Genomic DNA, 27830 nt, shown 5'->3' on the forward strand with positions numbered 1-27830 from the left:
GCAAGGTGTATGAAGATGTCGAGGGCTGGATTGAACAATATGACCGTGTCGCCCGCCACAGTGGGTGACACGGTCATATTGTTCAATCGCGGAGTATATCTGTTTTCTCTCAAAATCGAAAGTCTGTCATTGAAACTATACGTTTATTTAGGTCTCTAATACAAGCGCTAACATTTAATACCCAACTATACCCTCGTCCAAGCGGCAGTGTCGTGTTCCCGCTACCAGTGCCGTGCAGTGAACTTTTCTCGTCTCCGCAACATCGGGTCGCAATCTCATTTCCAGTCACGTAGTGTTCCGGGAACAAGGTGGCGACAGCCAGGCTGGGAATGAAGCCGCTGGATCTCGACGCTGATCTCATTTGGAGTCCCATCGCATCTCGGCTAATCGTGTTATCCGCATGAGAACGGGATTCAAATGAGACTTCATGCCCTATCCGGCTGATCCCGTGCGATGCCAGCAAGCCAGATCTGTGGTTCTCTGCGAATGCATGATAAGCGGAAAGACCTCCGAATAGAATGTCCAGTTCTTTGCGCTACTCCTTTCTAAAAACAAATACGAAACATTTCCTTCGATGTGTAACTTGTCCACGTATACGTGGACAAGTTTGCTTTCAGCTAAGGAGCAGAAGAGGCAGGTGCCAGGGCATAATATCGACAGTCGCATATTAGAAGGCAATCTTTGTAGCGAACACCATTTTGTTTCGCTTTAAGTACAGGCGCAGTCGATGCGCGAGTGACTGGGCCTTTCCCGTTTATGATTGGTTCAGTGGTGATAGAGAATACATACAGGAACACGAAGAACACCATGACGTTGCGGTTTTCATACGGATCGATTGGTTCCATCAGCTGGTAGTGTCGGCTGCTTCTGGACTTAATTTGAAAGGAAGTTCAATGTCGTACTTCGACGTGGTCTGGAGCGAAGTTCAGCAGAAACACAACCCTCTTTTTCCTACACGTGCATTGCTTTCTCCCAGTTTGAGAACAACTACTCGACGGCCCACAAACAGTATTGTACGTGTTACAAAAAAAAAAGTAACGAAATGCATTATTCGTTCCTTGAAAATAGAAGGAACGCGTTACAGACCTAGGTTAGATAAAAATAAAAGAAACGCCTTACTGTTACCGTTACCTATAAAATTAACAAAAGTTCTTTTTGCGCTATATTTTATTTAAGAATTAAAACGTCTTACTGTCTTAATTTTGCATGTATGTTTTAAGAAATAGTATCTGCATGCAAAAACTTAACATAACTACCTTTTCTTTTTTACCGTTTTGATTTTAAAGGTGTGTGGGAAGTGTAAAGGAATTCAAACGACCTGTCGCCTAGGAAGAGTAAGCATATTGAAGCCTCATTATTTCTTTAAGTCTCTGGAAGAACATGTAATGGAGTAACGTAACAACGTTGGCCGTTTCCCGAAATAAGTATTGTTGCGTGTTTTCGGTGTCTATTGTTTTTCTCCAATTTGGGCTTTTTTTTTTTCTTTTTTTTTTGGGGGGGGGGGGGGGTGGGGGGTTTCCTCATAGATTCGGTGCTTTGTGCGCAAATTGGTTAAGTTATAACTAATTTACACAAAAAACATCGAATAAAAAAATCCCCCCCCCCAAAAAAAAAAGAAGAAGAAGAAAGCCTTTTAATTCAGAAAACTATTCAATAAACACCGAAAACACAGAACTTTAGAAATAATTAACTCCAATACATTATCCGTTCCGCTAAAAAAAAAAAAAAATACCGAGTACGTTATTACGTCACGGAAAAAGTAGTGAGTTTTAGTATTGCGTATACAAGCAAACGCAAGCGCTGTGCGTTTGCTTTAGCGTTGCGTTCTCTACGGTGCGCATGCGCGAAGTTGTCTTGCGCCAATCCAAGGCCGCAGTTTGGTCTCCGCGCGCTGCAGTGTAGAACACGCAACGCTAACGCAAACGCATAGCGCTCGCGTTCGCTCGTAGTAACGCACTACCGGTAGCGCCGTTACGTGTGCCGCGTTAGCGCCAACACCGATGCAGTCCCGAGGTATCGCACCCCACACCAGAGAAGGCCGGCCTCCCCAGGCGCAGTGATACGGCCCGGTTGATGCACTGCGCCTCGGTCTTGATGCGGAGATAAGAAAACTAGTTCGGTAAGCGAGATTACACGGGTCAAATCCCATCGGCTTACATGCGACGCCGCTGAATGCACGCGTTCCGCGAGGCGAACTTCGCTGTCGCGGTCGCCATCGGGCGGTAATCCCCCCGCGCCTTTATATACGCGAGTTTATCTACCGCGGAACAGGGAGTCCCCCCAGATGAGTGCGTCTGCCTGGATCCACGAGAACAACTCGATCTGAGATCTTTCTTGGTGTCGACTGGGGAGAAATGTTGCCGCTCTGTTGTTGTCGTTGTTACCCGTAAGCCTGTTTTTCTTTTCGTATATAGCAGTATCGCGCTGCGCATAACTCGTATTGTATCGAGTAGTAGCCAGTTGCCGTTGGCGCGTGGTGAGAGAAAACGAAAGGTAGGAAAAGAAAGCAACTATCAAAAGCGCGGAAGAAGAAAAAGAAAAGAAAAAGGCAAGGACCTTTACGAACGGGAAAGGGAATGAATAGAAACAGTTGGAGCATTTGTTTGAGACGACAGAGTCACACAGGCGCGATATATCGAGCCAGCCATCATTGGAGGGAGAGTGATTTGTACAAGCTGTCTTCGACTAAGATAAAGTCGATCGGGCGGAACGTTGTAGAACGTCTCGATCACGGATCGGTAGTATTTCAATACCAAGTATTTGAAATACTTTGTGTATTCTGTGTTTTTTATTTTAAAAGGAACTAAAACGAATCTGTATTTAAAAAACAAACAAAAAAAAACAAAAAAAAACTTGAGTCGTCTCTATTTGGTCTCTAGGATTACGAATATCAGAATTATGTTTCAGATCGATGCGCCAAGTAGCCACAACAGCGCTTTCAAATTAGCGCTGAAGCACCTTCTTCCCTTCGCTTTCGATGCGAGGAGAGAATCAGGACGTCATTAGGCAGAGATCTCGACCTTTCCGCGCTTTTCGCAAACGCTGCCCGCGTTCCCTCACAAGCGGCACGCGCAAGGCTACTGAAACCTCCGGGTACGAGGTCACACCCAGCGTTTATACTTTTTTTGTTTGTTTCTCGTGTTTATTGATACGTATTGGTGAAATGCTCGTGATATTCAAATTCCAGAACAAAAATACGCTAAAATTCACCTCTAACACGTTTATTTATTTTTTTGAGCGCTGTTGTTAGGCGTTTGTGCCCGGGTTGAGCGGCGGCGGCGTCGACAACGGCGTAACCGCGCGCGTTGCATTATGGGACGCTTCTCCGCTAAAGTTAGGGAGCAAATGATTCCGCTAAATTTAGCGGGGAAATTGACGTCACGTGTCTTCAAGACAAATTCAGTTGCCCCGCTACATTTAGCGAAGAAAATGACGTCACGACTTGGTGCCACGTCACCCATGAACAAATGCAGCGGCAGGAGGAGAGGAGAAGGATAGGAGGAATGAGGAGGAGAGAAGGAGGAAGGGGAGAGGAGTATGAGGGGAGGAGGAGGAGGGGCATTACCCTTCACTCCTCCTCCTCAAGAGCTGCGCTCTAGTTTCGCGTTGAAGAGATTCGTAAACGTCTTTCATTTTTTAGAACCTCTACAGCTTGTTTTCAATCACATATTGGCTTATGTTTGTATTTTTCAATCGCATTTAAATACAAAAAAAAAAATAAGTATTTGAAATATTCGTATTGCAAATACTGCCCAAACACAATTTTGAGCACTCCTGTTCACAATCAAATGTGATTTTATGCACTCTTCGCGATGGAAGTCACACGCAAGGAATCGGAACCTTGCTGCAATTAGCTCGTAATAAACATGAAAGAAAAAAAATTAATGAATGGGGTGGGTACAAGTAATGACTTTTTTGGTTGACTGATTTAAATTTGTAGGCGTCGCATTAATTACATCTTGTTTGAGAAGGCTATATTACTTCAACTGAACGCATCGAGGCGAATAAAAAATTTTAAAAAATCGTGCACTTCTGAAGGAAATGGAATCAATAAGATCTATTGATTTAAACCACATTAATTTGATTTAACTCACTTTAGCTAGAAACTAACGACGCCTTACCTCTAGATGAATATTTTAAACATGGCAGATCGATTCATCAATTCGTCCGTTCAATGCGGAAAGACGAATTAATGTACATCTAAAGTACGCAGCTTTATTTAACAAGTTTTTATTGCTCTAATTCCCGCCATATAAAAAGAAAACAACTTGATTATATTTTATAGTTAGTTAAAACGCTTTTTTTTTTTGTTTTTCCTTTCGCGTTATGTTGCAATAGGAAATTACTTGTCCGGTTTCTGTCTCTTTAGTTTGCGTTCTGATTTCGTTTCAATAGGGCGTTATGCAACTCGAACGAGGCGGAAGGTAGAAATCAAGCCCAGCGCTCCGATTTGCTGAGAAGGGCATCTCATCTTTGCTTGTGTTCAACCTTATAAACATCTTTCTGCCTGATGATTATTTTACTTGAATACAATACAAATGATGCACGCAAAACGCATCAAATGATAGACAAACTGTGAATATCGGAAGAAATATTTTCGGAATTATTTATGCGGGAAAGCTTCGATTTCAGTCATCAACTATGAAACTGGTCCGATTTTAATCAGGGTTTAAATCATAATTTAATTCACGATTAAAATCTAATCGATCTTTATTATCCACCTGCCCTGCATATCTTTAAAAGCTACGCGATTCATTGTTCAAATTGTTCCTCCTCGAAAGCGCCTTCGCTCAAAAATGGTGTCGCGCACCCAGGAAGAGAGAGGCTGGTAAAGGGAGAGGGAAATGCCGGCCAATCACGGCGTCACTCGGGCTCACGTAATCGTTTCGCTGACCGCGGAGTCTTTGCTCAAAAATGGCGCCGTGCAACGAGAAAGATAGAAGCTGAGAGGAGGAAAATGGCGTTACTTTTCACTTTATGGGGGCGCTCTAGGAGTGACTGGTTACGATCGTCACAAACGGGGGTATACGGCTCCATCGCGTTTCAAAAATGCAATCACGACACCCTCCGCTCGTGCCGAGCCGCCGAAAAGGTTTCCGAGGTCCGCTGAACAAGGGGGGGGGGGGGGGGGGGGGGGGGCCTTCCGCGCAATGTGGCTCGAATGAAGGCTTCACTGGCGGAGAAACGAAGCGTGAGGGCAGCGGCAACTACCGTCCTTCTTCTACGATTTCACGAAGGCCGTCTTTCGCAAACAAATAAACATAAGAGGCAGAAAGCGCCCAAGCCCGGAACGCCGCCGCAAGTCTCGCGTTGTCACGCCCTAATAACGCCGAAAACCACAGGCGGGTCTCTTTAGTGCGTCCAGAGCCGACGCAGAGCACGCGCGCTCCACGCAGCACAAATCGAATGCCACTACTACTACTACTATACGACCGAATAGTATACCCGCACCGCGGACGGAAAGCGCTAGTTCCGATGGCGAGCAAGAGATGGCTCCACTCGCCGGATGAGTGGGAAGAGAAATATATTATGCGAAAAAAAAAAAAAAACACATATGAGAAAAAAAACGGGAACACGAAATACCCAAGTTAGCCACGAACCAGAAAGCAAAAGTTGGAACGCCGACTGGGTTTCTCTGGCTGGTTTCGTTTCGGAAAGTAAGTCGAATGCCGCCTCCTCTCTCCGGAGGTCTCTCTGATTTTACGTTTTTGTTTTTCCGTTTCCTCGCCTTTATCCGGGTTTGCTATTGTACCACGGTCGCCGAAAAAAAAAACCTCTAGATTATTTTTCACACTTTTTATTTTCATTATCATGTTTTTTTCGGTACCGGTGTAACTCAGGACGAGGGTGTAGAAGAGTGGTCTTTATCGTACCCGTTGGGGCAAATCTGATTCTCGATACAACCACGAGATGATCAGACGGCTCGGCTTTGATTACCATAATAACTAAGCCTCAGGCACGGAAGGAGTTATGCTAATGCTTCACCAGCTCGCCTGCGGGTTTTGCTCGTCTCTCTGTTATTCCCTTTGATTCAGTCTAGATGTTGCTCTGCGTTAACGAATAGCATGCGAGCCAATGACTTGCCAGAAACATTATGCAGCATAGACAGGAGACAACTGGCGGTAGTGTGAGGGACTGGATGAAGCTCTTTGCGAGCTGGAAATTTATTGCGTGCCCTGATATCCGTGTGTTGGCTTTGAGTAGTTTAAAAGTTCCTTTTGCCACACGATGCTGGGTGCCAGCATCTGCATCTGTGTCAGGGTGAAGGCATTCCTCGGGCATAGATGACACACTCAATGAAACTGTGTGTACACGCTCAAAATGACGCCTTTGTCTAATTTTCTTTGTTCTTAAGCTCGTGCAAACTCCTTTCGCGAGCTTTCGGTTTCTACCACGCATTGCCATTGTTTCATACTATTTTTTAAAAAAATGTCTGATAAAATTTGTGATAACGCGTGTTCGCGTTACCACAGTAATTGTGTCGTGCGAATGTTTAGGGAAAGGAAAGTTAGCGAGTCTGGCGTCTCCGTTGCAGATGTGAAATTCAGCCAGGGCTGTGCCACTGCAAGCCTGGGGTCTTTAACGTGCATTACGCAGCAGTGATTACGGGACCGCAAGGCGGTACGTTGCTCGTCTAGATCGAAACGAGCAGGGCTGAAAATTGAGCCAGGAATCCTTGGCTTCTACCGCGGGATATTCACCTGCTTTAAGCTATACGGTGCTTTAGCACACTCGGGTACGGTGACCTCAGAATCGCGAATGTGAAAGTAATATATATATATATATATATATATATATATATATATATATATAAACTCCTGGTTAGGGTTAGGCGCCATACATTACATGGCTTTCACGTGACGTCATCACACCGCTGGCTTGCGGTCCTTCCTACTTGTTCTTGCCGAGGAAAAACAGCTTCGGTGCTACGAAATGTACGCTGCAAACGGTAAGTGGTCAGCCGTAAGGCCTCAACAATGGCTGCCGATGTGACGTCAGGGCAAGCCATAGAAGCCCAGAGAGACACGGGAACGACCACGCAGCTTCGGAACGTGTCGGGGGCCGGGGCGCCTCCGTGAGCATTTTAGTAAGCGGTGCTCGCTCCCCAAAACGAAACGTTGGCGCCTGACCTCCGTCCGTGATTGGTCGTTGTTGTGTGCGCAACTTATGAGACGCAAACACATAACCCGCGGGGTAGCAGCAGCGCCGAAACTGCACGAGCGCGCGCAGGAGGGTACCATTTCATCTCGGCAAAACCCCCGCGGGCCTAACGACAAAGCAAACAACAACAACGAAGATCATACAACACGACAGCAATTCAAAACAACAACAGCTACACGAGACACGATCGAGACACGCGGCTAAAAATAACCGCGGACGGAGAGCGACGCACTGGGAGGCATCGTCATTATTCGCGGTCGATGCGATGCGAAAGTCCGTCCAGGCAGCGCGCTGAAGGCCGATTTGCTCGAAGGCAGAGGCGAGACCGGCCTCACGCCGCTGAACCCTGAGCTGCTCCCGACCACGTCAGGGTCAACGCTGTGCCCCCTCTTGCTCGCATCACTCGAAGCCATCTCGCGTCCACGGCGACCGGGCAGGCTCAGATCGAAATTGCGGAGACACGAGAAGGGAGCCCTCGGAGAACGAGCTTCAGGGAGAACCGGAGCATCGCCGCCGCCACCGCAGGCCCTTCAGCGCTGACCGGAGCCCGGCTAGAAGGCCTGCGCTTCCCCCGAACGTCATCACTTGTGGATCCACGCAGGGCCGCCTAGCTCGCGTCTTACAAAAAGCGTGACGCTAGCGCGGGGCGACTCCAAAATAAACGCGTCATCCGCTTTGCGGCGCCTCTCGTCGACAAGCTTCAGCGTGTCCGGGCGCTTGGAGGCAGGTCGGGGATCCTTGAATGATGACGTCACGAGAAGGACTTGTCTTCTAGGTCGTGTTGCCGGAGCGCGGCACGCGTCTCCGATGATCTGCCCAGATAGCCTCAACGACGGAAAACGTGGCGGCTTCATTTCTTGACGCGGAGGAGAGAGTCGATGCACGTCGTGGTCGCTCCTCCGATCTCGTAAGTGAGACGCGGACTGGCCATAGACCCATAGTTGCGTAAGAGCCGTCTTTTCCATCGCCTTGTTCGCGCTCTTCTCGTCGTCCTGTTCCTTTTACCCACTTTTTATATTCCGTTCTCGGGAGGGCAGGGTCGAACACTTCGATACGCTCCTTTTTCAGCTTATACGATGGACCGCACCGGACGCTACGAGTTATCCCAGCCAATCCGGAGCTCAGAAATGTGTCACGTGACTATACGCTCCCCGGCTTGCCTCTGCACCACCTCTCGAAGATCACGTGACGCTCACGCCGCATTCGAATGGCTTCGAAGAAACGCAGCGTTGTCTGCGGTCCTATATCGCGATTCGTAAGGCGAAACGAGGTACCACTCCGGCGAAGCTTTGAGGGAGCGTCTTTTCCTTCTGCTCGCTGGCACGTCGGCCTAGATTTTAATGAGTATTTAAGGAACTGGAGTACTTTCTTCCTCGGTCGGCTCGAGACGCGCGAGGGAAAAAAAGCGCACGGAGTTCCTGTCGGGGCTCACGACAACTCGTGTGTAGGACGCGAAGGACGTCTCGAAGATTTCGTCCGAGGAACCAGTGACGACATCTTCGCATTTTCCTACCTATGCGGTAGGAAACCCTCGAGAATTCCGTCACTCTTTCCTCGAACGTCCTTCCGCTGTGTTTCCCCTCTTCCTTTTACCCTTTCCTCGCCGCTGAAGTTGTGCCCACGTGATGCCTACCACGGTCTTAGTAAAGTTATCCTTTCATCCCTGTCAAGCTCGTGTGCCATATCAGCATCCTTCTTCGTGCACTGGCCAAAAAACACACTTCTATCAAAATCGAAAGAAAAACCAAAAAACTAAGTAACTAAATAGCGAGAACGAGACAACGACGAAGAAGGAAATACACAGATACGACAGGGACTGGCAGCTGCCTGTTTCTTGCTTCGAGCAGCTAGAAACAGGCGGGTTTAGTATTATTGTTTTCTATAATACTATTGATAGGTACCGAACAGTGTCAGAAACAATTATTTGAAAAAAAAGTCGCCCATTTGCCGCACTAGCGCTGCAAAGGCAGTGATATACCACAAAATGTGTTACAGAAGCACAGAGACTGTATACACATGTGGAGACCGGATGGTGCAAAGCTGCCCTGCTTACTGCATAAAGAACTGGATTGACTCTGCATTACTTTCCTTTGGGAGCTATTCGACTTCGAGGATGTTTAGTAAGTGATAGCTTCTTTTCCCGCACTTCTTTCCCACAAGCTACAGCCCGTGAGCGCTCCGTGAATGTCTTATTTGTGGATGCCATCTTCTGCGGTGGCAGTGTAAGTATACGACTTTCTCGGAGCATGTTGGAGTGTGAGATGCAGTGGACAGAGCTACCGGAAAACAAAACAATGCGCCGAGAAAGTGAGAGAGAGAGAAGGAGAGGGAGGGACGTGAGAACGCCGACCTCTGATTGGAAGGATTATAGTGGGTACACCTAAAGCTTGCTGCCTTTGTTTCCACTGCACTCGTCGAACCCGTTCGAGTGCGAAAGCCGAACGCCGGAAGCCGGTGTTCCGCGTTCTAACTTGATTTATTTGGGGGGGGGGGGGGGGGGGTAGCGGCCTATTTGAAGTTTCGTTTAATTTTTCTTAAACAACAAAACTAATTTTATTGCACGTTTTACGTTCTGCATGCGTAATTGAGCGGTTGGTATCATTTTGTCGTGACATAAGACCATCTTGGGTATGTACATTTTTTGTCGTCTCGAACTCAGGACACGAGTATATCAACGAAACTGAGCGTCTCTCGGTTTCGGAGTGCAGGCAACGCAAGATTTTCGGTTCCTTACTTTGGCTCGCGCAAAGGGAGCAGTGATATTTGACGTGTCAAGTGCTTCCACTACGTCTCAGTTTTCCCAGGGATGAAACCAGGCTAGCGGGTGAGGCTCCTCTGAAATCCAGTTAAAGCCAGGTTGAGTCGGATTCGGCGGAGAGCAGTTTTTATCCAACCTGGTATTGAACTCGACCTGATGTTATGATAGAGCCAATCCATCGCGGAAACTATCGAATAAACCAGCGAGAGCTTGTACCTTTCGTAACTTTTTTGTAGCGTGAGCTACACTGGCCGAGGTTGAGCAGTTTCGCGTGGCTCGCATAATGAGCCGTGCTCCGCGCTGCGCATGCGCGAGGAGCAGTGACGTCACACGGCGCACAGCTGGCGCGCCGGAGCCGCCGCTGCCGCGCTTGCCTCGCCGGTTTGCGCATTCCAGAGGAGTGACGTCATAACCGCGGTAGACGCACTGGCGCCGCCGCGTGCCCAGCTGTGCGCCTCCGTTGCGCAGTAGCCAAATCTGACGCTGCACCGATGCCGCTTGATAGCGCCTCTCATTTTGTGCGCATAAGTTCATGCTACGTATATCCTGGCATAGCCGAGCTAAGCCACCGCAATTGTTTTCTTCTTCTGATTCTGTTGTCGTTGTCGGTGTGTCTCGTTGTCGGTGCTGGTGGTGTTGATATTGTTATCATTGTTGAATTTATATAATGCTTCTTTCTATTTGCATTTTGCTCCTCGCCGGTGCGAGGGCGTGAAAGCGGCATTTGGAAAATTCCGGAGGGCCATTCGGCGTGGAATCTGAACATTAAAGGGGCCATGAAATGATTTTTACCTTTCTTCTTAGCTTTAATCCTCAACTCAAAAGCGGAATGAGAAATCACCTGGTCGTGAAGTGCTTGGGCAACGGAGACGATGACTCCGGGCTTCCACCGTGCTTTTTAAGCACACCGTGGAACCTGTCGTACTCAAAGAACGATAAGCGCCTTAACGTCACTCATTGGCCACGAACGTGAGTCCAAATCTTCGTCGACGGATTTATTGTTGACGAGCGCGTACGTTCAAGTGACGCAGTGCTCGCGTCCCATGCGTGAGCTGCAGGGAGACGGCTGACGTGCTTTGGGTACCACGAATGTATCGCAGTGAAAAGGCGGAGAACTTTCGCAAGAAAATAAGGTACGAAATAGTCCGCTATATTTTCCGATTTTCGTACAGAAAACCAGGTTTTAACTTTCTACCCTCGCGTGTGCTAGTTTTATTTTCGGCGCACTAAACGATACGCGATTAGTAAAAATACCAATTCATCCCAGCCCAAAATTAATTTCCCGGTCCCTTCGCCTGGAGAGCCTAGAATTAAGAGAGGGAGCAACTCGAACCAACACATAGCGTTTACAATTTTCTAGCAGACGCTTCCCGCGCGGAATCGCCGCAAGTGCGCTTCCGTGTCGTCGTTGCGGTGCGGGGAGCACAAGGCTGGAGACGCTTGTAGGCGATAGACGCTTTCGTATACTCGTCGCCAGCCGTGCTGTACTTTACGCTGCCCAGAAACCACGTGACTTCGAACGAGCACTTGAAAAATCACTCTGAAAGCTAGGCACACTACTTCGGCCAAGCGGCACGCACGCCACTAAGCTGTTTCGACAGAGTTTACCAGGAACCTTCCGCCGCCGCGCTTACGAAAGGAGGCTGCCCATTCCGCAGTCAGCGGTTCCTCTCGTTCAATAAAACAAGCCATAAAAAAACACAACGCAAACACAAAAAATATATAAAATTAAAAAAAGACGACAAAGAAGCCGTCGAGAGTAACAACGCAAAATAAAAGGGCGCTTGGATTGCGAGATAGTCCTCTCCGCGCTCGGGCACGATCCCGGTCGCGGCGACCTGACGACTCCCTCGAGCGAGTGACGGCGGCCTCCGAGAAGCGCTGGAAAGCCCAACTCGAGGGGCCGACTCCATCGTCAGACGGACTGATACGCCACATCGTCGTCTCAGATACCGCGCGCGCGCGGAACGGATTTTACAGCTTACTGGGCGGCGACAGATCTGATCTCTCGCCGGTTACGAGCGTCTGTGACTGTGTCTCGAGCGCTTCAGGGTTCGAACGAAACCAGAAGAAATCAGCATGTTTTCCGCCCATTCAGACAAATGAGAATAAAGAACTAGAATTTGGTTGTTTTACCCACACGCTGAAATAACTAACTCTAGTTTTTTTGTTTTTTTTTTAGCTCATTCCTGTACCATGTGAGGAAACACTTTGGCGTCATCTGAAAGCTTTGTTTTGCTCGTATGGTTTTCTTATTAATTCTTTCTTCACTTTTGTTTGTCCTTTATATTTTTTTCTCGCTCGTCCTTTACGTATTATTTACGCATCTAATTGCAATTTAAATTTTTCGCCATTTTGACCACGTATTTGTTTCTGTACTGTTACCTTATTTTCCCATTGAGATTTTTAGAAAATCATTTATAACTTTCCAATAAAATATTGGTTCGCGCTGAAACTTTGCCACCTGGTTCGGACCTCAAGCGCTGTCTTTTACGGTTGAGAATTTCGGCGATGCACCCTTTACGTTTTTTTCTGGGACACCCTGAATGTACCAATATTTTAACGGTCATAAACACAAACCAGTCATATAAAGAGATAAATACAAACCAGTCATATAAATAAATAAGCACAAAACAGTTATATAAATAGATCAACAAAAATCGATGAATACATTTTAAAAAATCAGTGCGCAATCGAGCTGGCGGAAGTTTCTCATGATGACATTGAACCGAGGCTGGAGTACACAAAAAAGAACTAAAGTGGTGGAAAAAAGACGGTTGCCGTAAAAGTAAGTAGGGACGTTGGCTTGACAGAGAGAGGGTAAACAAAAAGGGAATGGCGACGTTGTCTGTCTCTCTTTGTTGCTTTCTCTGCGCTTTACATTCTTCTATTTGTTCTGCCACAGTCTCGGTGCGATGCCAACATGGTGAACGAGCTTAAAGTTGGCTCAAGGCTAGGTCTAGCACCCACGGTGGTAACAGATAACGGCATAAGCAGCGCCGTACCCAGAAAAAAATTTCGGGGGGAGTTTTCGGGGACAACGGCGGCCATTTTGTCTTATTTTCGCCTATGAATCATGTGCATCGGTGGCATATAATGGAGAGTTACAGCAAACCGAAGAACCGGTCCCGGTTTGGTACCCGGTAGCCGACCGGTGCCACTGCGCGTGCGCAGAGGTGGAGATTAAAATCGGCTGGCTGAAAGTGCACCGACGAGGGCCGTACCCAGAAAAAAATTTCGGGGGGGGGGGGGGGGGGTCAGAACCCCCTAACCCCCCCCCCCCCCCCCCTGGTTACGGCCCTGGGCATAAGCACCGTTTGACTTTAGGGTTGCCCGACTCTCAACTCGGTGTTGCACGAGTTGCGGCATCGTTTAAAAAGATAGACGCCCCCCGCCCCAACAAAATAACTTTCTAATTGGGAACTAATAGATTTTCATAGAGCACCTCGGTCCTCAATGCTACCATGACGTCTTTGCAACTGGTTTTGCTATCTTCCTGCTTTGCGGAAGTACATTAAAAAAAAAAAAAAAAGACCAACACCTCGAAAAAAAAAAAAAAAAGGGCGGGGGGTTTACGTGGTGTTTATTGTACTCTAGTACAGTGGTTCTCAAATGGCGGTCCGCTGACCCTTTGGGGTCCGCGAAGGCATTCTAGGGTTCCGCGAAGCCCTCGCTCATCAGTCATGCCCGGCAATAAAAATTGTCTTTTTTTTTTTTTTTTCAGATTGAGAAGAAACGTTTTAATTGTTGGGGTGAGTTTTCTCGTGTGTCTGTGAAGCAGAAAAGTCTACTTCACACTAGTCCTTAGTTATATCCATTTTTAAAATAATTATCATAATTAACATATACCTTTCCCCTCACCACAAATGGGGTCCTCCATCATCCCTGCCGATCCATGATCGAAGGTCCGCAAAACATCAATGGCTGAGAACCACTGCCCCAGTAGGTAATACAAAGCTCCGACAAGCCTTACAATACAGTAACCCATGTTTCCTTCTCTTGATATAGACGGGTTGGTAATCGCTTATCTCCCCCCCCCCTCCCCCCCCCCCCCCACACACACACAAACCCACACACTTTTTTTTTCTCTCCCGTCACCGTTTTTAAACGTTAAAATTGCCACTGAAGCAGTCCAACTTTTCTTTGCAACGCATCTGCGCAATGCCGGGAAGACAGCCGAGGGTGACACTGCCGGTATCAGACTGGACGGGACGGGGAAAGGGGAATACCCGCTCTAGGAATACCATTTTTCCATGAAAAACATGAATCACGCAGCAGATTTTAGACACATGAAACCGCCATGTCCAGCTGCTGTCACATCGCTGATATATTATGCAAAAAACAGTCTTAGATTCCCCAAGTCATGTTTCTCCCTCGTATGATGGTCCTGCCACATGGGCCATACAAAAAAAAAAAAAAAAAAAAAACTTTCTGCAGATTTCTTTGCAGCTTACGTATGTACGAAGCTGCTTCGTACGAACCCGAGGAGTGTCCGTACACACTTCTGTCATGCCCGAGTCCCACTATAGAGCGACAAACAGAAACAAACGACAGTGACAAGCCTCAAACCAGAGTCTTTCGCGATTTGAGAGGCTTTGTAGAATAAACGAAGCTATGCTCAAACACGAGCATCATGCACGCGGGGGTATCTTTCGCAGGCTCGCAATCGCTCGTCCTCACTTCCCGAGCACTGAACGACTAAACGCCTGCCAAAGATACCAATGCTCGTGTTTGAGGCTTTTCGCTGTTGTTTGTTTCTGTTTGTCGCTCTAGTGGGACACGGGCATTATCGTTTCTGCGACGAACACTGTGTACAAGCAGTGCGGGACTGCTGCTCTTAGGTCAATGTCGCACCGCCCCCACGAGCACCGATAAGGTCGACCTTGACAAATGGATAATCTTAACTCGCATTCGGCAAACTCTCAGCAGCCGAATCGAAGCGTATCGCATCGCAATGCCAATACAACATGCACACTTGCGGGCGTTTCAACGCTTAATCATTCGTTCTGCGGACTACTTAGGCTCCATTCCTCAAACAACGAACACGCGGAACTTCAAAGGAAATAATTTTGGTGTACGATTTTGTAGTAGCGTCTGAATTCGTCCCACGTTGACTTTTTAACAATCTTTGCAAATTCGTCAAAACGTTATCAATTAAAAACAAAAACGAGTAGGCGCGTCATCGTCTAATAAATGACTTTCTGACGTTTCCAACCAATTGTTTGGCTAGTGCTGAGGTCATCACTATCATGTGCTTCGTTTTTAAAGATGTTTACGTTCGCGAAGTGTTAAGTGTGTTTTTGTTTTTGTTTACAACGTGACGCGTTTTATATTGTTTCACTTAATAAAAAAAAAAAAAAACACACACTAAAACCCCCCAAAAAAACTGTTTTAATTTTTTTTGTTAGGCGATTTATTATGGTGTCAAAAGACTATCCAATCAATATTTTGCTAGAGCGTCACGTATATCTTTTTTTATAAAGTCAATGAACGCAACTGCTCGAAACCGAAACCAAAACTGAACTGGGGAGGAAGAAGAAATGTAAATTTGTGCCAAATTTTACTCGATCCGACTCCGGAGTAAAGGTTTCGTACCGTGGCGTTCCAAAACTTACTCGAGCTTACTCGATGACGTCAGAACTCGCGTTCCAGAAGCGGGCTGTTTACTCCAGAGTAATTACTCGCGCTACCCTCCTCGATCGGGGGGTAACGTGGGATCAAATCGAGTCAATACGTCACGTGATCTGCTCGTCGTCTGCTTTCTGCGCCTTTCCGAAAGCGTCACGTATGCACCGGACGCTAAGTGAGATCCGTCTATTGACTGTATACACCACATCCAGACAGACCACCTTCTGCAGGAAGGTATACCCGGTCTTATTTTTAGAGTGGGAGCGTAAACAGGAGCTTCTCCGCATCCTCGTCCTCGGCGGTGGAGGGAACTCCGTTACGTTCAAGTCTGAAAATATTCGACCGCAGTAAATGATGTGGAAGTATTCCTTTGTCCCCAGGGTGTGTGAAATTAGAAGATAAAGGTTGTAAAGCAGGGAAGGCTACGAAGAGTTTATGTATATGACGAGTCAACAATCGCCCCCCCCCTCCCCCCGCATTTCCGTCCCCAAGAAATTGCCTATAGCGGTTTGAAAGTTGTCTTTGTGATTTCGTAATCATATTCGCGTCAAATCGAGCGTAAGTTATGTATCATAGTTGAGAAAGCCCCCTGCGCTGTACCGCTACACCGTATGGAAGCAACTTCCGCGAAACGAAATCGGTGCAAATTACGATACGTGCAACGTATGCGTTTAGTGCACCTGGACTAGACTTATAGCCAATCGCGCTGATTAATAAAACACATTTTTGATGTCAAACCGAAGCGAGTAATGTGAACAAAAGGAATTGGTGGAGCCATTTCGGAAAACACCGCTTCGTCACTGTCGAGGAAAAACTTCGCAGCGATGAATATTATTCTTTCCTCGAGTGTTTTCTCCGTGATCAAAACAGATCGTCTGCTATTTTTCGCCATCGCTGCTAGGTATTATTTTAGCCGTAGCCCAAGCCGAGGCCAATCGGCGAAGTATTCAGGTGATAATTCCGGCCGTTCCAAAATCGAGTCGCGGATCGTTTTTTCGCGATGTCACGTGGTATATTACCCGCTGACGTAGGAGACAGGTTACTCGGGTAAGATTTGGAACATAGCCGTAGATGGAGGAGAGGGTTGCCAGAAGTCATATGTCTACACCCAACAGTGTCCTTTTTTTTTTCTTTTTTTGTGCGAGGCAGACGAAATTACGCACGTAGCACGTCACACAGAAAACGAAAAAGTCAAGCACTTAGTGTTTGACGTTTGCGCGTTTTTCAAGCTCTCACAAATTTGTGTTCATAACACAAGCGATGTCTTCAGCCAGGAGAAGGGGCCAAGACTCGAGGATGTCTTCGTTTGAATTCGCTTAATGGTCGGTCGTGTCGTACGGGAATAAAATCTAATTATTTTGATCGGTGAACGATTTCTCTTTCGATGCTAGACAGATTCGCCGGTACCGCGAAAAACAGCTCTAAAGTAGAAGTCCCTCGCCCGTCGCTTTGTCGCCGCCGCCATCGCTTTGTCCGCTCCGTTCAGCCGTCCAGCCCGCGACTCCCGCGATACGACGCCATATCGAGAATTACGCAGAGAATGCACAGAGTGGTCCCGGTTCCCTGTGCAATCTTTTTTTTTTTTTTTTTTTTTTTCAATTAACGTCTTTGCAGCTTTTTAGAAAGCACAAAAATGGGTTTCATATTTATTTTTCTATTTTTAATATTGAGTGTGTGCCTTCGATGACCCACGACTTTGATTAAATTTGGTGGTTGTGTCTAAACCATAGAGAACGGCACGTGACCACGGAAAAGAGAGTGAGCGCGACTCGAGCCGGCCAGTTCTCAATCGGCGGTTTTCGGGCAGAAAGAAAACGAATTTCGAGCCGCAAATTGTGTTCCGGTATAGTTAAGCTTTCATATGTCACGCACAAATAATAATAAAAAAAAAAAAACCTTGGCGGGCACAAATACCATAATGCAGACAGCAACCAGTCGAAACTTGACTTCTGGTAATGTATTCCTAATGGGAAAAAACTGGTGCCTTTTCTCCTCTACGCGTGATTATATAAGCAAATATTACAAATAATTATAACGTAGTAAATATTTCGAAACATTTCTTAATCACGTAAATGAAATTATTCGTCGGTTACAGTGCTTTTCTTCCAAACTCCTGTCATTAAACGGTGCAACAATTTTTGTACTTTGCGCGAATACCGTTTAGAACGAATCCCTGACGTGTACGACCAATGAAACACGCGTTAGTTTTCTCCTCGCTCAATAAACGTCGCAGAAAAGAAAATTAAAGAAAAACGAGCGTTCAGGTTCGAGATCGGGTCCAATTATTGCGACCGCGGGCCGTCTGAGAGTTGCGAAAATTTCCCATGAGATGGCGTCACCTGTTATACCAAACTTTATTGCCCGAAGGGTATAGACTTGGCACAAAAAAGTAAAAAAGAAAAAGATAAACAAATTAGGAGTGAGGATCAAGCGCACTTGCTTTGCTCCTTGGCGACATTTTCCCATCGGAAAGATTTTCACAACTACAATCCGCTCAAATCTCGCTCGCTGGGAGCGGAACAAAACGCATAACAACAACAAGGCCGTAAAGATAACATAAATAAAAAAAATGAATAAAACGCATTTCAACGAATGTATGCAACAGAAAATATTACCGGGACGTAATAATGACGTAATGACGTAATCTCGTGAAAGTATTCGGATTTAAACCGCCAGCTTCCGCCTCTTTCTCTCTCAGGAAGTCGTATTGCATTTGCATTCTCTTTCTTATTGCTATACGCTGCGTGGTACTGTGGGAATTGGGTCTAATAATGACCTTCCTAGCAAACGCCTTACACAGACGAATTCTTCGCATTTCCACCTCAAAAGGTGTGGTAAAAGAGTTACGCTCCTGCGGAACGTCACTAGTTTTCCCCTTTACGCTGTTAAGACACCTTTATCTGAATTTCAAAACCGTTATATTTTTTAAATAAAATCATGAACACTCTATAAACACGAAAAACATCGTTTTTTATTATTATTGAATTGTTTAAGAACTACTTCGCTTAGCGTTGAGATTATTAAAAGAAGGCGTTTTTTTTTCTCTTGAGGTGACAACGAGTACATTCCCATGACCTACTTTACTTGGCTATTTGCAGACAACCCGAAACAAGAACATCCCGGTTTTGTACTTGGATCAGTTACTGCAATACTACGAGTATATCCGAGGGGACCTTGCTGCGGAAGTAAGAGAAGCTTAGCCGAAAATTCAGTGTGGCTCGCTAAAGTTATTTGAAAACGCTTGCTGTTAAAATTGCAGTGTCACGTAACATTGATGTCATACGAAACGTCCCCCATGAGAAGAAATTTCCACCTTAAATTTAGCAGAGGGATTTACCCTATTTCTGTAGCGGAGGAATCTCCCAGCTATATTTAACGGAAGAACTTCCCCGCCAAAGTCAGCGGGGAAATCGTGATGGCAGGCGACAATGTAATCTTTGCCCCCACACTGCCTGGTGATAGGGGGAGAAAATTGGCTTAGAAGGGCGGAAGGATTCGTATGTTTGTCTTTTTTTACACTTAGGCCAGGTGGCGCAAGCTACCGCCCGTCACAAAGGGCATAGCCCATTACATTAACATTCATCCATCCAACCGATTCCCAAATTTTGAATGGGGTGGAAAATGATCGCGCGCAGTTTGTGCGGAAGGGTGTGATTAAGTCAGGTAACCGGTACTTGCGCGAAGTTCGTATTCTTTTTTTTTTCCTTTGGGTTAGCAAATTAACCTCGCATAATATCGAGACGACTACGTATATTGTATAAGCCATGTAAGCTTGCGTTCTCCATTTTGCTTTCGCGTTGTTCCTAGGCGTGCGCGTTTCCTACGAAGCGAGGGTCACAAGCGCGGGCGAACCTTCTCGTCTCGTACGCGCCTCGAGAGATATTTGAAGACGCGGAAATGAGCAACTACCGCATTACCCCAGTTGCGGGGAAACAAAGGAAGCTCGAGGAGGAGGTCTTCGCCGCCAGGCACTCGAGCCATCGTCACCGACGAACTCGTTATGTAAATGACGGCTTTTCCAGGAGGCGGCGGGACCTCTCGACGTCGCCGATGACCTTGAATGACCCCCACGACCCCGTCGAGCGCGTCCTCGCGTCCCCCGCCGGCTTGTAGACTCGGCCAAAAGACGGAAAGTCTGTCAATGAACTGGCGGCGCTCGATCACGCTTTAGCAGAAGGCTCGAGAGGGTTCGAGTAGGGGGGAACCTATGGATGGATGGATGGATGGATGAATACGGCTGAGCCCTTTGGATCGGGCGGTAGCTTACGCCACCTAGCCATTTTGTTTTACCATTTAAGCTTAGAATATTTAAATGTGAAATCTATATTCACTCCGCAGTGCAAAGAACCTAAGAGTTGGTACTGCGCGCCCTCTGGATGGAGAACAATGCGGCTAAAGAGATGTCGTTCTTCTTTTCCGCCTCGCTGAGTCGGGATGATTCTGACGAGATCTCGGCACTGGGGGCATGTTCAGAGACTACGGGTCGGTCTTTCACGACAGGTTGTGGCGCGTGATAGTTGAACTAAACACGTAAGTGCGGAAAGTGCCACGGCGCTTGCATGCAAACAGCCCAGGATGCTAAAAGCAACATTCACAGAAGAGAGAGAAAAAATAGCAATGTCTATCTCGTTGTGGCAACGGCACTACAATACCGCCAAACTATTTGCATTGCGTTTTTTTTTTTTTTACAGGGAGGGTGGAGTCCTATTATTAGGTTGTATAGTTATGCATGTAAATAAATCTGGAAATCCGGAACATCCGAAAATCAAGACACCAGTAACACTACTACCGTCTTGATGTTTCTCCAGACGCTTCTCATTGTCCATATTGTTTACGTGAATCTTGCCCATTTCGACCGCTAATACGCCTGCACACCGCTCTCGCCGTCGACTGAGTACCCATCGCTGTCGCACCGGAACACAAGCACAAGCGTGACTGCCAAAACCGATTCCCAAGGCCTAGGGTTGGAGCGTCTTCCCGGACCCAGACCGCGACACTCGACTCCCCCACGCGACGCCGGTCGCCAGTGGACGTGCGCGTCGGGGCAGCGACCCCGAACCGAAGACCACACTGCCGCCGGAAGCCGCCAGATGGGAACAGATCGTCCACTTTCTCCCGCGGTAGCGGCCGACGGCGAGGCCCAGTGGCTCCCTCGGTGGGCGCCGACCAGGACGGCACAAGTGGGTCAGCCCTCTCCCAGCGTCTTCTCCCGGAGCCAACCAGCGCCGCTGGTTGCTACCAGGAATTGGGCCTTTAACCTAGCTAGGGCGCCCGCGCCGCCGCACGGCGGGCCGGCCACTGCCAAAAATATTTTCTCCGGGGGTCCTCTCCCCTCCCCCGGCCGCAGTTTCTCCTCCCGGCCGCACCGGGGTGCGCGGGATTGGCGACCAGAGGACTCCCCTTTCCTGGCGCATGCTCCGAGTGAAATGGACATCGCATTCTGCGAGTGAGGGCGCCCCCCTCTCCCCGCCCGGCCGTCCTATCGGGATTAGAGCAGTGATCGCGATGTAGGTCACCCGCGAACGGCCGCCGCGAAGAGAGGGACTACTTAAGGCAGCGGGGGCCTTCCAACGTCGTCACAGCTTGGCTCGCCGGCGGCCGTAGCAAACGCGCAGTGCAGTCGTCCCCTACACAGACGCCCACAAAAATCAGTTTCCCCCCCAAAACGGTGAGTGATTCGGAGTGACCGCTTCGTCGGATTCCCCCGGAGAAAACGCCCAGCGCCTTGGATACCTCCAGCACTGTGATCGGCCAAAGTGAACCGCGCACTCACGCGCTCGCTGTCGAAGCACCGGGGTCTCGACCGCCTGTGAACCCGCGCTGTGGCTCGCGCGGCACGTCCCGCTCTCTCGGCCCTGTCTTCCGGCCTCTTGGTCGTGTTCCCGGTTGTCTATCGCATAACGCTATTCCGGACAGCGGAGAGTCCTCATCGCGCGGCTCACTCTCGCGCTGGACTGCGCGCGCTCCCCCGCGCACCGTCCAGTGCGTCCGGTGGCTAAAGGGGCCGAGAGTTGGCACGGGGCTAGCGCCCCTGGTCCTGACCGTGCGCGGCGCACTTTCTCTTCGCAGGCGAGCACCATGAGAGCGAGCACTCTCACCCTGGCCGTTCTGGCGGGCGTTCTGGGCGCCGCCCTAGCTGGCTACCACCAGCCCTGGAAGCCGGACGAGATCGTCAAGCTAGTCCACAAGGTGGTCCCGTACCCGCACCCGGTGCCCGTGCCCAAGCCCTATCCCGTGCCCAAAATCATTCACGTGCCCCACGTGGTGCACGTGCCGCATCCGGTCCCGGTTCCGGTCAAGGTACCCGTCATCAAGAAGATCCCCAAGCTGGTGCCCGTCTACAAGTCCATCCCGGTGCCCAAGCCGGTGCCGGTGCCCCACTACGTGAGCGTGGGGGTGCCCGTGCCTGTCATCAAACACCAGCCCGTGCCAATCTACAAGCACGTGCCGGTACCCAGGGTGGTACCCGTCCCGGTACCTGTCAAGGTACCCAAGTACGTGCCTGTCCCAGTGCACAAGGTCATCCACGTCCCGAGGCCTGTCGCCGTTCCAGTCAAGGTTCCCGTGTTCAAGGAGATCATCGTCAAAAAGCCAGTTGAAGTGCCCGTGCCGTGAGTACCCGTCCTCCTATACTTCCGCGGCATGCCTTCCTTGTCCGCACGCCCCAACAACCCAATCATGATCTTTTCTGTCTGTAGCTTCGAAAACCAGATCCTCTGTACACACTTGTGGAAGACATTGCGGGCGTCGACTAGTTAGTCTCACCTCGAAAAGGCGTAGCTCGCGGTACATGCTGTCCACCTCGGTACCGCGAACAGCTGTTAATCTGCTCATACTTCACAAATATTTTTTTCTCGTTTCTGCACTCCTTTTGTGAACCCTGGACAAATTTTAGTGCACGCTGATTGAGCATGTTTCGTCAGGGCTTTCGCGTTCGTCATTAGCATAAGAATTATTGACACGCGTCACCAGTTAAGTAGAGTCACTCCCGACGATTGTTAGCAACGTGTTAACACATGCGTAAAGTCTTTCTCTAGCTATCCCGAGACGAGATAGTTTCTTTGGCAGCTTGACAACGATGGACATCGTCTTAGTTCGCGACGCTATTCATAAAGGTTTTCATATTTCCACTTTGCCAGGACCTTTGCTCACTTACTCGTGTTGCACGTGTTCGATGGATGCCATTTACAATTACAATGTGATGTCTGAAGCACTTATAAATGAGATGTCCGATTCCTTCACGAGAGAGAAAGCAGTCCTCTCGAATATCTATCTACACGATCGAGAAAACGAGGAGGCATTTCCTCGTTGGAGAACCTCCTCTTATTTTCCAGCTGGCCATCGGTGGCCGCGAGCGATGAAAGAAAAATAAGCTACAACAATCCCCCAGACGCCGGAGAGTGCGCTGAACCAGTTTTCCGACTTTCGCTCCGGCTCTAATCGTCGACCCCACCCCGAAAGCGGGACGACTCTCTCTGCGAGAGATGCTACTGATCGCATCGCTCGAAGATTTCGGTCGTTGCGGTGCTCCAGCGACATTATTACGGACCACCCTGTCCGAGTGCAGAACGGCGCGTGTCTGCGAATGCGCGTTATCCAATGAGCCCGTCACTTGGAATGACACCGACACACGAGTGTCTCGGACTGGAGAAAGTATGTCCTGTATAGACGATTGCAAACAGGGCACCTGGATGCCGCCATGTTCTTGTTCGTGTGAGAAAGCACGTGAAATCGACCTTTCGCTAAACTACCCGAGCATCAAAGGGAATGTTGGGAACGTAGGTACATGCGCTGCACGTGCCCGCCTTCCCCGTGGAACGCGCGTGAGTAGTGCCATTTGTTTTAGATGTTTGCTTTCGAAAAGTTAGATATCAAGACGCCAGCACCCGCGGTGCGTGGACATACGTTCCCGGCATTCTTTTTGATGCTTGGGTAATTCGGAAAAAGGTATATTACAAGCCCGCCAAAGCCATTTTCATGCGCATGCTGCACGTGCTTGACCGCATGGGGCTCCAGTCTGGACGCCAGGCTTGAAAACGTAGCCAGTCCAGAGCATTCTATGCTTGCTCCGCGCCCATTGAGATTTGCGCCATCTGCCGATAAAGGTTCTGAAGAGCGAAGCAGAAAGCGTGAGCATACTGAGAGACGCCCTGAGCTTCTTAGGCATTCAATAACTGCAGTAGCTTCCTCTCCACCAGGGGAAAGTCACTAGCCATCATAACGCTCTCCCTTCGATTATGAGTTATGACGCTACGAATTCCCGCCAATGAGAGGCGGCACTGACTGTGCGTTTTGCGATACCTAAATTCGTGTCGTTACTCTTTGACACAACTCCTGGCAGGTTCTTGGTCACTCGTGGCTACCCACTGATTCTTTGGCTGAAAACATCTCGTTATGCGTTTCTGGTTGTCACTTTGTCTCAATCGTCTGCACTATTCACAGCTAGTGCCACTGAATGTCACTCCATCATAGCGTTCCTCTTCCGCGACAAGCTAACTCTCAAGATCGCCGCCGTACTCTCTCTCTCTCTCTCTCTCTCTCTTTTTCGACGTATCCATCCACTATGATGCATGCATGACGCAAGCCTATAGCATAGAATGTCCCTCATCTCGGACTCGTTTTACTACTACCCAAGCTCAAATGGGTAAATTCTGGAAGCTTAATTTCACTGTTAGGCTTGGATCGGGCACGTAGCTTTCCGTTATACATATATATAATTATTTTTTATTCCTGTTTTTGTTGTTGTTTTTTTTTCTAACGGGACGTGGGCGCAGCGTTTTCGTCGCTCCTATACACGGGCATCGCATGCAGCACGGCCGATCCCCCGTCGTAAGCGAGACTGTTCCGGCCCCTTCGGCGAGCCGGAACAGCCTTCCTCTACAAAAGGGGGGCGCTTAGGGGAACAGACTGCCGACGAGCAAAGGAGCCAGCGGCCGTTACGCCATCTTGGAGCGTGTCGGTCCGTGTCTCAGCCCAGCAGTGGACCATGCACGCTGGCTGCCGCCACGGCACAAGACGCGAGAGCAGCCGGCCCAGCCCGAAAACAGACTCGCAGGAGGCTTCTTCTCTGACCTCGTTTTCGGAGAAAAAGGAATCACTGCCAGCCAGGTCCCCGTGGCAGCGAACAACGAGGGTCCTCGACAAGCGCCGCTGTCTGTCAGGTCCCCGACGCGATCCGACACAAGCGCTTCGACAAGGGGGTTGTTCAACCGACCTCGACGAGGCCTTGACTCGCTCCGGCCTCGTCGGCTCGGCATGCCCTTGACGTGGCCGGGAGACACGCAGTCTCCGGCGCGGCGGGGAGAGCCGCCGCACGACGGTCCTTGGTAGTAGGGGCTGCACACTGTTACGAAGAGGCAAACAAGAACTGACGCGTCGCGCGCGCGAAAGAGCGCGTGCGGGAAAGAATGACGCTCTTTTCTTGGCCCGCTGACCTCAAAAAAAGGGAACCCCTTTGGGACCCCCCGCGCAAATTCTGAAGAAGGGCTCTTTCTCTCCCACCTCTGTTACTCGTAAAAAGCGCCCTTGGAAAGACGAGTCGTCTTCTTCGCACGAGTGGAGATGTCTCCCGTTTTGTTTCTTGGCGGCCGTGACGAAACGCTGGAGTGTTGGGAGCATCTAGGTTGCTCGGGCCACGCGTGGCCTGGGTGCAGTTGAGCTCGACGCCCCTGCCCGCGTCTGGCGAATCGAATGAGCATGAGAGCGTTGAGGTACGACACGAGTCTTCCGCTTCGCGCGTGTGTGCGTACTCTTCCGTACGCTACGCTGTCTCAGGCTGTTTGAGCGGAAGCAACGCCGACCTGTTCAAAATGCGGGCCTCCTTGTCGCGTCTCGTACCTTCCGCCTGTTCGTAGGCTGGAAATGGCCTCTCCTGAACAAAAGCGAAATGGGCACGCTGATGTGACCACCCACGGATGTCTTCCATTTCCAATACACTCTCAGACATATGGGGTGTAGTGCTTACACCCTTTGCCTCATATATAACACCCGAAAACTACATTTCGACGTTCAGTCCACTGACGTGAAACTGACGATGCCAACTTTTACGGGCGGCTTGATAGGTGCGCGATATAACTTACTAAATAGTTACTGTACGTAGCAAAGGCTACAGGAAAACAGAACTGATTTTGCAGCAGGGCCAACAAAACCTTGAGTGTTTTTTTTGTTGTCTTTAATGCGTGCATTATCTATATTAAAAAGTTGAATCACTCGACTATCAAGCCGCTCATGAAAGTTGATATCGTCGTTTCTACCTGAGTGGGCAACGTCGAATTGATAGTTTTTGGGGTGTTATATAAGGGACAAGAGGTGTACGTACTACACCTCCCATTTTTGGGAGTGTAGTTGTGGTGAGTTTAACGAACGCTCAACATACCGGGGTTTGTAGAAGGCAAGGGCAACTAACAGATCCTCCTTCGCTTTATGTCGGTTTTATCAGACAGGTCTAGAACCCAAACAGATTGGGTAACCTTATCTGTTTGGGGAACCCAACGCGTGGGGGCATAAAACTCCTTATCGTTTCCAAGTACAGCCAACGTATTTCAGATGTAACCATGCGTGTTCTCACTGTGCCGCCCTGACAAGCAGCCCACGACTCCCATGGGAGGACATGAGCGCTTTCGCGGCCAAGTGCCGCGACCGGCAGTCGTCCACTGACGGTGTCCCCCTCTTGTCGTCTTGCAGGGTCTACATCAAGAAGCACACGTACCACGGAGGACACGGCGGCGGCGGCTTCGGCGGTGGTGGTTTTGGCGGCGGTGGCTTCGGCGGTGGCGGCTTCGGGGGCGGCCACGGAGGAGGCTACGGCGGCGGCGGCTTCGGAGGCGGCTTCGGGGGCGGCCATGGCGGCGGATTCGGCGGCGGCGGCTACGGCGGCGGCGGTCACGGCGGCTGGTGAAAACCCCGGGACGATCCTTAAAGTGCCACGACAATCCACTGCGAAGCGCTCGGTAACGTCACTTGCGGAGCACAGAGAGGAAAAGAGACGCGCGGACCAACAACAACCCTGTCACGAGAGGAGTGACGAAATGCTCGCTTGCCCACGGGGCCCCGCGCCGCCCACTTTCCGAGGCAACTTTCGTTGTCTTCCAACGTACGACTGTTCGATTTAGAACCGCTTGTTACCACGAGGACGCGCGAATTTTCAACCGGAAAATCGCTGCCGTTTTACGCTAGGAAGAGATCGAATCAATCCACTAGGCTAATTATATTTACCTCATTAATTTCTAGGTTATGTGCGCAAAAACAAAACAAGAAAATTAGGGGTATTTAATGTTTTGGACACCGACGAAAAACAAAGCTGCCGCTGTTACGAAGGAATCAGCATGCGGTGAATCGGGTTCTTTCAATTTCCTTTGGGGAAGTGAAACTTTGAATGTTGTATACATTTTATGTTCGCTTACCGAGGTTCAGCTATTCTTCCAATCGAAAGGAACAATGGAGGTTATCTCTTTCGTCATCCTCTTTGGTGATTTTTTTTTTCTTCCTCGAGTTCTCGGTTTGATCCCATCTTGCTCTTTTTCACGTCCTTCTCATTCTTCTCTGCGGCGGGTTGCTTATCTCTGTTCTAATAATATTTCTGTATAAAGAGTCTTTTTTTCCCGCTCGTTCCTCTCTCTCCCATGTTCCCCTCACTCTCTTACCCTATTATTCCCATTGTAAGTATTGTTGTTATTAAGCGACGAGTCTACGCGGGTCACGTTTACTGTGTTCGGGAACCAATTATTTTAAAAGCAACCATTCCAGTTCAACGAACGTCGAGCTTACTGTAATATACCGCCCTTGTAAAAAAAAACGCAACGGCTTCCTACAAGAAAACAAACCAGTTTATTATAGAAAAACAAATTGCTGTAAAAGGACCAAGGTGCAGCTTCCATTTTTATAACTCGTGTATATATGTAATTCATTTTGACTGCTGTATTTTTTTCCTTGCAAGGTACGACAAATAAACGAATGTTGTTGTATTTACCACTTGGTGTGGCATCAACTTATTTTTTTTTACCAGTTTCTAAGATTTGTTTTACGAAACAGCCCGTGTCCTACAAGACTGCCCGTAGAACGTGGGAACGGCTGCTCCACGTTGCGAACGCGGCACGATACGGACAACGATAAGCTGCGGACAGGTTCACAGCTTTCTTGTGAACCGTCTTATGAAGACATTTCACAGCGTCTCACCGAACTCCAACTTAAGAGCCCGCCCCCTTGCCAAAAAAAAAAAAAAAGCACTCACGACGTAAACATACACAATAACGCCTCCAAATGCATCACCCGATTTTGCGCCATA

General features: G+C 48.8%; 1 protein-coding gene across 2 annotated transcripts; it reads left to right on the forward strand.

The window, feature by feature from the left end:
• Positions 1–2307: 2307 nt before the first annotated feature.
• On the forward strand, positions 2308–27514 carry LOC115314591 (zinc finger protein 512B). 2 transcript variants are annotated; one of them, XM_040501071.1, is made up of 3 exons: positions 2308–2386; positions 21617–22158; positions 26231–27514. In XM_040501071.1, the coding sequence occupies exons 2-3, from the start codon at positions 21626–21628 to the stop codon at positions 26442–26444; spliced, it is 747 nt and encodes a 248-aa protein (XP_040357005.1). In that variant the 5' UTR covers positions 2308–2386; positions 21617–21625; the 3' UTR covers positions 26445–27514. The 2 variants fall into 2 exon arrangements, with proteins under 2 accessions (XP_040357005.1, XP_029829575.1); XM_029973715.3 differs by lacking the exon at positions 2308–2386 and adding an exon at positions 21032–21215.
• The last annotated feature ends 316 nt before the right edge of the window (positions 27515–27830 follow it).

This window comes from Ixodes scapularis, unplaced genomic scaffold (genome assembly GCF_016920785.2).
Source record: "Ixodes scapularis isolate PalLabHiFi unplaced genomic scaffold, ASM1692078v2 PGA_scaffold7__128_contigs__length_106722199, whole genome shotgun sequence".
In the NCBI taxonomy this organism is placed as follows: Eukaryota; Metazoa; Arthropoda; class Arachnida; order Ixodida; family Ixodidae; genus Ixodes; species Ixodes scapularis.